Raw genomic sequence first — 14,065 nt, 5'->3', positions numbered from 1 at the left:
AGAAAGGGTCTTTTGCCAGGAGGGAAAGAAGCCGGCGAATAGGGCACATGCGCGACTTCGACGCGGCATTGTGAAATTCACCAGAGTATAAACGTTCATCTGCTGGCTGGTGAGTGAATGGAAGTGATTGCTGAACGGGTTGATGCGAATTGGATCTTTTTGTGGGTTCGACGTGGAGGGTTCGAATCCCTTCCTTCTGTGAAAGCTGATTTGCATAGGAAGGTTCGTGGAATATGAGAACGGTGCTTGGTAAATGTTGGATGATCATTGATTCGTCTGTGATATAAAATGTGTTGGTCAGATAAGCATAGTGAAGGTTTGACATTTTTTATACATTTTTATAGATTTGTATATTAACGAGGGTGTTTTTTAGTTACTACTAAGTATGTTTTTGTGTTACTACGTCATTAAAAGGAAATATTCCGTTAAAATGAAGAGCTTAAAGAATGGTACTTATCTACAATCTTGATTCTACATCTTAACGAACGCTTTTCTCTAATTTGAAAGTTCTCTGTACAATTAACACTTGCATGAAGTACCAGACAACGCAACCTTTTCCTTGTTGTAAGCTAGAATTTTCATTTAATTCACCAATTTTTATTCTTCGATTACATTATACACGAAAAAATGTTTGCTTTTGTATTAATACCTATTTTAATATTTATTAAATTTAATCCTTTATTCGTTATCAACAACAGTTCGTATTTTATCTAGATAAAGCTTTAAATCCATTTAAAAATCATATACGCATATGTACAGCGTTTGTATATCGCTCTTCCATTTATCGCTTCAAAAAACATACCACGCAGACTCGATAAAAATAAGACAAGATCTTTGAAAGAATTTGGCTATTAAATTTATGTTTGAGAATAAAACTATTCATTGAATCAAAATTATTCTTCGTTTATTATTGTCTTGCTATTATTGCTTCGTGTTATAATTGTACATTGGTGAATGGTAATAGTAAACGATGACGAATCGTGTACAATCCTGAGCGTGAAGAATCAGAAACAATATAATAAGTACAAGCTGGTGACGGTTGAGTCTTACGTGATTTCGTAATTAATTAAAGGTAGCTGCCCTTTAAATAAACTTAACATACTTATACGATAAATTCTATAAAATACAGAGAGTACAATTATACAATTGCAATACCGTGCGAAGGAAAAACGAAAAAGTGATTCGCATAAGCAGAAATTGCAAATAATTTTGAGAATTAATCTTGCATTTTTAATATTTAATACTTATATAACACGGCACTAATGCTTTACTTTTTTCGACCTTAAAATGAAATTATTATTCAAATCGTATTCATAAAAAATTCTATACATAGAAAGTAAAATTTGCATATACGAATTAAGAATTAAAATAAAATCGAAGTTTCGACTTCGATTTTTCAAAATTTATTTTGACTTATTACACTTGGTCCTTTCATTCCTTCTATGATAAAAATCTCTTATTGTTTTATATTTTCCACTGCACAGTATCACAGTAGATCGACCTACCGAAAAGATTTTCAAAAATAACGAATATTTGTATTTAATATTGCCTCGATTAAAAAATTCTATTAAAAGACAATCGTGTGGCAACAGAAACCTATTAAAAACTTAATGTTAAAATTTCTAAAAATCAACACCTTGTTCATCGACGCAGTATTTGAACATGTAATAAGAAAAGAATAAGACAACACATTCGTTGAATAAGAGTATAATGATATTTTTAAGTAACATATAACTACGTGATCGATGAACCAAGCGTCTAGAGATTCTCGAAGAATAATAAAAATTAAGTACTTGGATCGTGTAAGTTGACCGCCTAATTAATTAAACCTATGTTGTACGACAGTCAGCGAAAGAGTTGAGGCAGTTTTACATTCATACAGAATATTACAAGTATTATCATTAACTTACACCGATGTTTAATACTTTGGTTTTCATTTCACACGTCCTATCATCATCGACGTAGTCTATTTTGATTTTTCGCATGAAAAAATATCTCTTATTGCACTTATCATGCATAGAGCGTTTAAACACGTTTATGAATTCAACCAGTGACCATTTTTTATTTTTTTATTATATTTTATTATATATATGATTACAACACGTAATCATTTTTTTCGTTTTCCAAATTTTTCATTAGATTGGTCACCGTGAAATTCACGATTTTATAACAATCTTTTCTCGATACCTGGAAGACTATAACACGAATGGCGTCCAATATACATTGTAAAATCTCATTTTCAGAAAATAGAGCGTAGAAAAATTAATGTTTCTCTAAAATATCGCGTAAACGTTTCATTTCGAAGGCTCGAGGTGAAAAAGGGTATAAATAAGGATGATTGTGTGATCATAGATCGATATTTACAGATGACTTCTCCGATGAAAAACAATTCAGTGTTATAAATAATCGTGTTAATAATGGATAGATAATTGAAAATGTTGTGGAGCAAAGAGATTTCTAAAAATTGTACAACAGCGAATTCGTATAGTTTCATCTAACGCGTGAATTCTATTTCTCGTATGAAGGATATAATTTTTTATCGTCTCACATTGCAACTGTGATAAAGTCTTATCAAGGGCTGATATGTACGAGTATACGTATATATCGCGAATTGTATGAAACATGACTTTTAAATATTTGTTAAAAACGTGAGTTACTGTCCTGAGATAAAAAGGCGGAGCTTAAAAATCATAGAAGATCGCTACGAGATCGAAGTATCGCGAAATCTTTCTGAAAGTTAATAAACTTTAAAGATATCTATCGCAAAGTATAACAAGATGCAGACAATTGCATCCATTGTTATCGAGTAAAGCTTGATCGATCAGAGAAGTAACAAATACTTCCTGTTCCTTAATAGTAACAATTACAATGTAAGAATATAGTAACTATAACTTATCAAAAAATAAACCTATGTTCGTATTGGACGTTTAGTATCAATTCCCTTTAAAATTGAAATTAAAATAAAAATTAATAAAATTAAGTACAATGGTTCTAGATCTCGATCCTCTACAAGTTCCTCTAAACAGATCTATACGATTAAAAATACTTTAGTTTCTCAATAGAGAATTACAGAATTCCATAATTACATTAAAACTATCACAATTCGAAAAATTACACATTAAACGATATTACCATCAAACTATTCCCTTAAACAACTAAACATCCACCAAACGCAGGTTTCCAACCACCTCCCCCCAGACTTTTCAGATTACCGTATCCTGATAAGCAGGAGGTCCACTGAGAACAAATTGCCTCTGGCTCTGCCTAACAATATCTGTTCTGTTGGGAACCTGAGGTGTAGCTCTCACTCCATGATAATTGCTATAACTCGACCTAGCACTAGCTGGTCGATTATTATAGATCTCATCCAAATCTTCCCCGTTTAAGCTTTGCGTACTAGTTTGTTGAAAAGTTGGATTACTCTGACCTTGCCACTGCATTGGACTCAATTCGTTTGGTTGCCAATTATCAGTAAGATTTCTGGTAGAGTTGCTAGCATCCCAATTAGGGTAACTTTGATTCGTATAATTGCTAGTGTTAGAGTAATTGTTAGAAGAATCTTGGTTCCATAAGGTAGGAGAAGACACAGCCATATTCACAGCTTCCGGCTGCCAGTTGGAGTTCCTATCTCTGTCCCAACTCATCGAGATTCTATCATAGTTGAGCGTGCCTTGAGACAATGAATTCACATTTTGATTGGTAAGATTGCTGGGCGTTGTATTAGCGTATAGACTTTCCTGATGATCCATGATTCTGTTCACGGGATTCTTTCTGCGTGACTGCCTTATAGAACTCCTTCTGCTGGATCTTCTTGTCCCGTCACGAGAGATCACAGATCTTCTTTTCACTCTGCGTGGAGTCATTGGCTTTGGAGACACGCTGTCGTCGTGAACCGTGGGCTCTGGCTGAGAGTACTCGATGCTGTACAGAGGCCGCGGTTGCTTTTTCTTTCGCTTAGCTTGGGCTGCGTTGGAAACAAACAAAAATCTCGTCAGTAGGTGTTCTGTTAAGGTAATTATTCAGTTTGCGCTTGGATACTGACGAATTAATATCGCAGATTGGTTCTGCAATAATTCTGAATGTAGATAGTTGCGGTGATTTTGGATGAAATTTGAAATCTAAAAATGGAATATTAAATAGATAGGTGAATCTCGAAGTAATAAGTAATTAAAAAATTACTATAAAGCTTAGGTATTAAATTTTGTACGATTTTTACTCCACATTTGAACGAAATTTCTTATAGATCACGTCGGATCTTCATTTTTGGAACGAAGATTAGAAAGTAGTAATATTTTCTAAGATTTTTATATTTGGATTTGTATACCAAGCACAAACTGCAAAGTTAAACACACACTTTTGAGTCAAGTGACAAATGTAGTTGCGTGTTATCGAAGTATCAATACAAATCTTCAACTGTATGAATGAGAAAAACAATCGAAGTGGTTGAATTATTACATGCACAGCGAGAAACACGCTCCCAACGCGATTCGATGGCTGATCAATGTTCATTTCTTTTCTAAATTTTCAAACGATGATGCGACTTTCACGTGATCTTGAGTAATTGAATTAGTTATACTCTTTTTTAAAGGATCAGTCAGACCTGGTCTAAAATTGTCATTTATTCGTCTAACTAAATGGTAAATTATCGTGTAAAGATTTTAGATTGCAGTAATCTAGTAGGAAAGTACTGACTGAGAGACGAAAACATCGAGAATGAAAAAAAATACAATAAAATAAAATAGTTCCCCGAAAACCCACAGAAGAATAGGAGAATGTTAGAGAAGGAGTGAAAGAAAAGAATGGGGGTTAATAAATAAAAAAGCAAGCAAGTAGTAGGCATTGCACGTTTATTGTCGCCAGTAAACTGCACCAAAAGTAAATTATATGATACAGTAAAATAAATTATACTATAAAATTAAAATCTACGGCCTTAAACGGAGTACACAACGACACTACTGTACAAGCTTTCGACAAAAGAAGGGAAAGATAAAAGAATCTTCGATTGTACTACGAACAAACGTTTCAACGTTGAATCTGAAGTGACTCGTTAATATTAAATATTCGGCTAAATCCTCCAGTACATAATGTGAAACGTTTTTATTACTCTTATAAATAAATTACGTAAAATACGTAAACGTAATTATATATATGTACAGTATACATTTAGTGAGCAATTTACTTGCAAAATTCATTAAGTTAAGTATGTCTGACTTAAAATATAATAGATGATTAATCATATAACTGTGCGAATAATATTGTATGCAATGTTTGCAAAGTTATTCAATAAGAATTAAACTTAAAGTAATATATCTTAAGTAACGCACAGGCAGTATCGTGAGTCGTGAACAAGGTCAGCTTTAGGTCCAATGAGATGTGATGAGAAAAACAACTCATTATTGTATAGAGCTATTTCATTGTGACTGTGACAGATGTTTAGAATAGGTGTATACCTGAATGTAGATACTTAACATTGAAAATTATATAACTATCAGCATCAATTAATCACTGCAAAACGTAACTCTACCGTTTCTTCAGTGCATTTGTATATGCATAGCTCAATAAGCATTGCATTATAAGTATTGTCTATTATCGGATTGCATTAAATGTTCATTGATCGATTATTGTGCGATTTTGATTGTTGGCAAATTAACCAACTGTTTATCAGAACAGTGGAAACAGTGATATCTTCGTGCCTATTCATGATTTATATTCGTGCCACCTGAAGAAACCAATTCTTGGTGAGTAAGCAATTTGTATATCTTTCTTTTTTCTTTAATGAAATTTTATATCTTAATTAAATCAATCTTCGACTCTAGAATATAAGTTTAGTTGTTAAATACCTGATGATTCTTTGAATGTTGTTTACTCATCACACTTATGATTGGACTAATATTTCAACGAGCCTTGATCTGCAACTCACAGAACATTCTGTGTAATTAAGATGCACAGAAGTCTATAATAAGAACAGCATCTTTGTCACTTCAGATTTTTCTTTTTAGCTTTGACATATTATTAGACATTCTTTGATTGATTGATCCATGGAATGTCAAAAGTACTAATTTAGTAAAAATTTATGAGGGAGTCTGTGTATATGATATCTTACAAATTTCGATTATCTGTATACTTTCATCTACATAGATATGCAAAATGTAGCTTCATCGTTGTTTAAAAAAGAAGAATATAAAATAAAATATTCTATCGAACTTAAGAACCGTAAACAAGTATTAGCATGCACTACCAAATACTCATACACGTTTCATTAAAATGAAAAAGTGTTTCGCAGCACCTTATAAACACAAGTTCTTCACCATCATGATACAATAAGCTAATTTCAATGCAGTCTAAAGGTCTCTATCATAATGCTATGTTGTAAGCCAGGCCACGCGTGTCATCAAGGGAATTCTTAATAAGTACTATTCGTATAACAAAAAGGAAAAAAAAATATAAATAATCCTATACATTAGTGAATGTTTACATATAGCGTTTCTTCCATTCATGCTGTACTCTTCGTTCCCTTTCAGATGCAACGTTATTTTGTCTCGTATATTATGAAAGCTCATCTATCAAGCATAGCTTCTTAAAGTTACAAGTTCGATAATAAAAAGATCGAATAAACATTTTCAACCAACATGATTCATAGTTCTATACGTATCACAGTGTATGCATTAATATAATAATGCATGTTGTCTAATCCAACATGAATCGTATATATGAAAATATCTATGAGCAAATGTAAATAAAAATCTTCGTAAAAAAAGCAAACGATGCTACTGAACACACATTGTCTATTCTGCATTATCAGTCGAAATACTTTAAAGACGTAGTAGAAATTATTAACCTGTTACTGTGATGTTAAAAAACTGATTTAGGAAAGAAAAAGATATTCTTTCTAGACTAACAAGAAGAAATCAATCGGAGAAGGCACCCTAAGCTAGCTACTCTCTAATCGTTCTATCTATTTGGCAAGGATAGGAATTCTATGTAACACCTTCGAATTCTCTACAAAATAGCATTAAAATACATTTCACTTCAGTCCATATGCTGTTTTAATCAATTCGAGGTCGACGATGCACTGTATGCACCCTATACTATTAATCCAACGCAAACTCTCTTAAAAAGAATTTTAAGCAAATCAATAATTTAGAAATCTTCAGGAAACACTATACAAAAGTCAAATAGTATAAAAAGAAATGAGTGAAACATTTACATCATTATCGGTTTAAATAAAAAAGTGGTTCACTGTTCTGCTGAAATATTAAAAATAGTATTAGATTTCTCAGGATCCTCTTCAAATGAGACACCGACCTCGAATGGATTAAGTTAGAAAGAAATAAACTCTATATATATTTTTCTAATTTCTAACAATTTAAAAATTACTGGCATACAACGACAGAGGTCTACTATCTCTTTTAGACCTATTCTGTTTCTCTTGGTCAGTCACGTTCTGTTGATTCTCAATTGCCAATCTTGGATCTGAGTAAAACGACCGCATTGACTGTTCGCGAACGTGGTCGGTAAAGACTCTAGGCTTATTGGGGGCTTTATTTTGCTTTGCTGCAACAGGTCGACATTTGACACGCGGAGATGCAACGGGACTATATTTGGACGAGTGCGGATGGTACAATTTGTTCTTTTGATACTTCAATTTAGCGGCACTGTCCAATGAATCGTATTCGTCGTATGGGGATACAGGCCTCTGTAAATGATCCAACGGATTCGAATAGTCGTTAGAGTAATCAACATACTTTAAGTCGCGACTGGATAGATTGCTTCGTTCAGTTCTGATCGTGTCATTTCTGAAGCTACATTTACTTCGTCCGGAGCTGTTAAATGTTTTATCGTTATGTTTTGGGAAGCTGGTATCGTGACAAACTGATTGATGAGAGCTAGCTGTGCCTGCGGGGTAATTTTGAGCGGAATTTTTGTGAGGGTGGGCAGGTGATGGAAGAGCCGAGTAGCTAACGTACATAGGATGTAACGGCGTGTGGCCTGCCAACCCAAAGTCATCACCTCCCACAAAGTCAACTGAAATATGACGTAGAATCGATTGCATTAGATCGAATTTTATTGTATTTGTGACGTGAAGGTAGTGATTCTTTTTGATTAAAATTAAATTAGATGGTATATGAGACTCATTCGAATATAGCCAATTTCACAACAGTTTATACGTTTGCAATACATGTTGTATCAGAGATTGAAAAATAATATTCAAGCTTCAAAGATGTTATTTCACAGTACATTGAACATTCGCAAGAGAATCGATGAGTAATGATGTGCATGAGAGAAACCATTTTACTTCGTGCTTTACAAAAGGAGCAAATGCGTGCAAACCATGAATCAGGCAAAGCACTTACCAAAGTGGAGGATCAAATCCACCAATGAAATCAACTGTAACCGACAACCCTCTTTTCAAGCAATAATAAATCTTAAATTTATATCATTAAAAAAGAAATATCCAGAATGACTGGCACAATCTTTTTCTGTAGCGAAACATGTTATTCTGTATTATAAAAAGATTTATCATTGCACGTTTTAGTTTTTTGACTGTATAAAAATAAAAAATTAAATTTTGAAAATTTTTCCTAGATCTTGTTTACCGATATCAGGAAAAAATATTACCTAAATTTACCACCAAATAATATTCCAGGATAAAATAGAAAATAATTTCACTCTGCAAACTAATTCTTATGCTAATCTGACACTGGCATTAATCAAAACAAAAATTCTTGAGTTTTATACTTACAGCTATCATCTTCCTCCAAGAAAACCTTACTTAGACAAATACCACCTACTATTGCAATAAACTAAAACAAAAGAAATATTACTTTAAATATTGTAATTAGTACACTTTTACTAAATAGTGAAACTTAATGGTACTTACACCTAAGATACATTGAGTAGATGCATGTAAAATTTCAACTACTTCATAATCTAGCACACAATCTGTCACGTTTGTAGGTCGGGCAGGTCTGAATAATTCTGGTTCAGTAACATCATAAATAGCTTTACAACCTGGTCCATTGACATGCCACCAGGAAAAACTACCAGTACCAAGATTTAAAATATCACTATTCTAAAAAATTAATTGTGATTAAAAATCAATTAAAATTATGAAAAAAAATTACTTAAAAAGGAATACTTACTTTGTCAAGTACACCAACATCGAGGTAGAAACATATCATGAATATATTCCACCCTAACCATAGTGTATTCCATATACAATACTAAAATAAATTTAGTATACAAACAATTATTTCTGTTTATAATAAATATGTATATAAAAATATATTAAAGTAAAATGAAGAGATTGTACTTACTGATATGATATATTTAGGTCTATATTGAAAAGCTCCGAAAAACCCTAAGATTACAAATATAATGTTGAAAAAATTGACCAGTATCGGGGCCCACATAAAGCCCAGGAAGTCGAAGACCTGGCGCTCTACCGTAGTGATCTACAAGCAAAAATGAAATAATTCCAATTAAATTCAATAAATCAACAAAGAGTCTGAGTAGAATATGTCTGAATCTTAAAAGATTAATTTCTTTCATTTCTACCAACTCCTTTTTGTCTACAATCTTAATTTGCACCAATTGCTCTGTGTTCTAAATACCCAATTAATCCGATGGATCAAATGCGAGCCAGTGTTCATGAACCATTTAACATATTTTTTGCTTTCAACTAAGATACTTGCTTTAAATAACATCCCATTGTATTTTTACTTTTATCATATTCCATTTTAAATCCTTTAAAGCTCAATTAATTGATATTGCATCAATTAACCGATATTGAATTAACCGATTTTGTTAAGTTATCCTATTTCATATGCACTTACTGCATTTTTCAATTAGCAAAAACATCTCTGTAGTGCAATGTAGAACTCTGTATCGGTATCGATGCGAGTCGACAAGAAAGCGCTTAGAAAGTAGTAAAAGCGATGTTAAATGGATCGGTCAGTTTCTACACGGAGATCTTTATTCCGCGGAGATAAACCATGCGATCTATAGATCGATAAAGCGATGCGATAATCAAGCATGTGCCTATGTTTCATCGAGCCATGATATCGTCGATAAAACATTTCGAATCGTTTACAGTTTATATCAATGCAACAATCCATAGACCAAACTCTTTAAACTCTTTATTTTTATTTAAAAAATACTCGATGATTAATATCTGTCCAATAATCAGAGTCTTCTCATAAGAATACCACGCAGTGACTCAGTGCTAGAGAAATACGAATTACGTGTGTCACAGGATGACGATAATTTTCTCTATGAGAGGACAAAAACATTTTTCCATCGAAGAAACTCACGAGTTGCAAGGTGCATATTGTCAGCAGGAAGTGCCTTCGATTACAAATTCCCATGTCATTTGGCCAGATAGATGTTTTCGCGTGCGAGGCCACGGGTATCTTTGATCACTCGATAGAAACGATCTCGTTGCACGTTGGCTGCATTACTGTGGCACGTTCCAATGCGTCGCCATGTTTCCTTGGCACTTGTTCCGTCCCTTTCTTGCGACCGACTGGTGCAAGTGACATGCACCAACGTATATACGAACACGATTTTGTAGCCAAGCAACTTGACTACGGTCTACTCGAGCTAGTTCCGTTCTATTGGAACGATGATATCGCTACGCTTTTCCTACTTCGTTACTCTCTGCCAGTACAATTGGTAGTGGCAGTACGTAAGTACAAATACATACAGTTTTGTTTAATTTTAAGCTGTTATGTAGAACTAAGCAATTCTTTACAAATTATGAATCCTTCTTTAGGAATCGACAGGAATTTTTGGCCCCAAATTGGGGATTTGTATTAGTAGAATATGATGTGTAAGGAGGTGGCACACAAAATCTCTGTCAAACGGTTCTTCTGAAACAACAGATTGTAAATATGTATGTATTACGTTGCAAATATATATATCCCGATTATAATTAGCGGGACTTCTACGCTCTATGAAAGAGTTTAATCAGAAATCTGCTTGATAGGAATTAACAGAGGAATTAATAAAGAATTAATTCACTTATTTTTAGATGTTACTCGAAGTTAGCGAACATGAGTTTTCTTTTTACATAGTTCACGGGTAAATCAAGAATTCTAATTGCGGAAGTGCTACGCATTAAAGGCGGAAGAAGCTATGTATGTATGTATTTAAAAGTTCTCCTTAGAATGGAACGATTTAATTGAGTAGACTATAGCGTATAGAAGAGCGTATTGTGTTTTTGTTCTACCATCTACGGAATGCATTGTGAATTTCGGTGTTTGTGAATGGTGACACGCGCAATATGTATTACGTGTTTATATAGTATACATTATGCTGATAGGTGAAATAAAAATGACGCATTTTTAATTTTAATAAAATATTTGCAGCAAGCGGGATTTTTGTCCTTATAAGTAGATATATAATTTATATAGTTTTACAATTAATAATTTTTAGAGGATGAAATTCTATTTGAAACGAATGAGCAGCGAAGTAGTGTTGCATTTACTTGCTTATTTAAAAGCTTAGTGCCACATTTTTGTTGCCTGCAACGGGTTCGATCCTTTTTCGTCTTGTCAGGTCATTCTCCTTTATTTCCCCTGTTTTCCGCTCTTTGTATTCCTCTCTACCTACCGCTTCTTTACATACATTGCGTTCTGGGTCAGTTTTTGATCCCTTTTTTACATTCATTTCCTATCTTGTATGTATATCTTCTTTAAACACATATCTGAATAAAGGCAATGGAAAGTTTTAGATATGTAAATGTCTTGTAAAATTCTCTTAATTATCTTTATAAACGTAAATAGTATTCATTATGTTCATAAATAATATTAAAATGTATTATTATAAATTGTAACACAATTTATTTTGTACCAAATGAATAAATAAAGTTTTTTATCAAATATTAAATAACTTCACATATTTATATATTATTCCTGGATAGTCTCTTGTTTACTCAGCTTAGATTATAAATTTTTATTAAAAAGCTTCCAAGATAACAGGAGCACAGAATCATAATTGAATGGCCACTGAAAGAAATGAAAGGAAATATAATATACGAGAGAAATTTAATATCAATTTTATTATACTCATCCGATATTAAAAGTTTTTTTTTATTAAGAACGTACATACAGAAATCGTGAAGCTATTAGAGAAAAAGCATAAGAACGTAAAAACGTTAAAAATTTTTGAAATTTGCTCGTTTCATGGACCCCGAAACACTACACCCATCTAGCGGTGAATAGGTGAAACTTATCGGCAGGAGGTAAAATTAAGAAATCCAACTTCTCAGTTCCGAGACAGAATTTTTTAACTTTTGACGTTTCAAACGAATGTTTTTGTTTAAAATTAGTTTTTTTAAGTATGTCTAGTTTCCCAATTATAAGCAATTTTAGAAAATCATTTTGTCGATAGACAATGTAGCACTACTGTCATCTAACAGGGAATAGATGAAACTAATCGACAGGAGGTAAAATTAAGAAATCCGAACTTCCCGATTTCGAGGCTAGATAGTTATGGCGTTCCATGGTCCATAAAATAAACGATTTTTTAAAATTGCTTATAACTACAAAGGGGAATATTTAGAAGAAACTGATTTCAATTACATCGTTAGGTTCTAAATCTACATGCATGTCCTCAAAAATTAAAGCATTGAACCCAGTAGCCGAGAAATTTAAATTTTTTAATTTTACCACCTGATAATTAGTTCCACCTTTTCATCGCTATGTGGCGGTAGTTTTTCGTGACCCATGAAACGAGGGAATTTAAAAAATTTGTAATATTTAATAAGCTATTGAAATAATCTGTTCAACGATCATTACAAATTATTTCAAAAGACATAATCTTTAATTTACAATCTTAAATATCATATAATACTTTATATAATTCTTTCACATTTATCAATTTATCAATTTTAATTAAGTAATCTTGTTGATCGCGAAATAATAGAAAAAGAACTGTAGTAATAAAGAATAGGAAAATAAAAATTCTAAATCATTAATTTATAGAAATAATTAAAACGAAGATACCTTTACAGAACTTGATATTATCGTACTCTTGATTTATATATGTTAAAAATTGATTTTCCAATGTATAAAACGTTACGAGCGAACGTAATTCCATTACAAAATAAGAAAGACATTAGAAGATCGAACTTCCCGTCAAATCTTTTAAAATGCTAATGTCGATAAACGAAATTATGTTTGTATAAATTAATCTGCATATGAATAAATTCGATATTAAGTAAAAAAAAAAAAAAAAAAAAAGAAAAAAGAAAAAGAAAGGAGAGAAAAAGAGGGGAAAAAGGCGAAATATCAAACCTGTTCCTGATTTAAACTATTAAATTAGCTAAAAATGTGGCTTACGAATACTGTCGTTGTAGAAGGATACCTAAACTGGACGTCACTAAAGTCCACGTATTAAAATTTTTAAAGGCGTTCCTCTTGCCTTGCCTCTGGTGTTTCCTTTTCTGTAGCCACATCTTTGAAGAAGGTAAAAGTAGAAGAAGGATAAAATACTGATAATAATTCTGCTTTCAACAGCACGCGCCGATCTTTACAATTCCTTTTACCTCGTTAAAGAAAGAAAAAAAAAGTATCGATGAAACTCGAAGAAGATGGGAAAACACGCAGAGTAACCTTTCACAAATAATGATCGATAATTTATGCGACATTTCTAATATTCAATAATAATTAATGTAAAATATTCGCACGGACAGAGAGTCGACATAAGCAACTTTACAGAAGCTATATTCGAAATAGGCTATATTTTTGTTTGATACTTTTAGTACCCTATTTATAAAAACAGCCATCGATTATCTGTTTGCACGTTTTATTAATAGACAAGTGCGTACATCGCTCGTCGCTGCTTAAGAATGCGAAAAGATATAATCGATTCGGACACGAACAGCACCTGGACCGCGGAGACTTCTACATCCACGCTTCCGATATTCGACGAACGAACTCTGTTTGGAATCGACAAACTAATTGGATCCCCTGTGAACAATTTTGTTCACATACACGTGTTAAAAGAGATAAAAACAGGCGTTCTATCTTTTTTAAAAGAGGTACATCTTCGTCCGATTTAT

At 32.6% G+C, this 14,065-nt stretch overlaps 2 protein-coding genes across 24 annotated transcripts in view; one reads left to right on the top strand and one right to left on the bottom strand.

The window, feature by feature from the left end:
* LOC126865686 (uncharacterized) overlaps positions 1 to 14,065 on the top strand; it is a 162,224-nt gene that overhangs the window by 196 nt on the left and 147,963 nt on the right. Inside the window, exons 2-5 of one of the 19 annotated variants that reach the window (XR_007689625.1) lie at positions 20 to 222; positions 10,574 to 10,687; positions 10,775 to 10,894; positions 11,033 to 11,373. The exons of 1 other annotated variant lie outside the window; for it this stretch is intronic. The gene's annotated coding sequence lies outside the window, so the exon portion shown is untranslated. 17 more of the 19 variants (XR_007689621.1, XR_007689624.1, XR_007689622.1 and 14 more) reach the window with 17 other exon arrangements.
* LOC126865680 (sodium/potassium-transporting ATPase subunit beta-1-interacting protein) lies at positions 1,375 to 10,462 on the bottom strand. 5 transcript variants are annotated; one of them, XM_050618482.1, is made up of 7 exons: positions 10,314 to 10,462; positions 9,318 to 9,455; positions 9,144 to 9,224; positions 8,882 to 9,073; positions 8,744 to 8,804; positions 8,355 to 8,388; positions 3,747 to 3,964 (listed from the first exon to the last, which is right to left on the bottom strand). In XM_050618482.1, exons 1-7 carry the CDS (start codon positions 10,365 to 10,367, stop codon positions 3,955 to 3,957), a joined length of 570 nt encoding a protein of 189 aa, XP_050474439.1. In that variant the 5' UTR covers positions 10,368 to 10,462; the 3' UTR covers positions 3,747 to 3,954. The 5 variants fall into 5 exon arrangements, with proteins under 5 accessions (XP_050474435.1, XP_050474439.1, XP_050474438.1 ...); XM_050618481.1 differs by lacking the exon at positions 8,355 to 8,388 and adding an exon at positions 7,968 to 8,025; XM_050618483.1 differs by lacking the exon at positions 3,747 to 3,964 and adding an exon at positions 7,898 to 8,025.

This window comes from Bombus huntii, chromosome 5 (assembly GCF_024542735.1).
Source record: "Bombus huntii isolate Logan2020A chromosome 5, iyBomHunt1.1, whole genome shotgun sequence".
Lineage (NCBI taxonomy): Eukaryota > Metazoa > Arthropoda > Insecta > Hymenoptera > Apidae > Bombus > Bombus huntii.
This window is presented reverse-complemented; position numbering and strand designations above follow the sequence as displayed.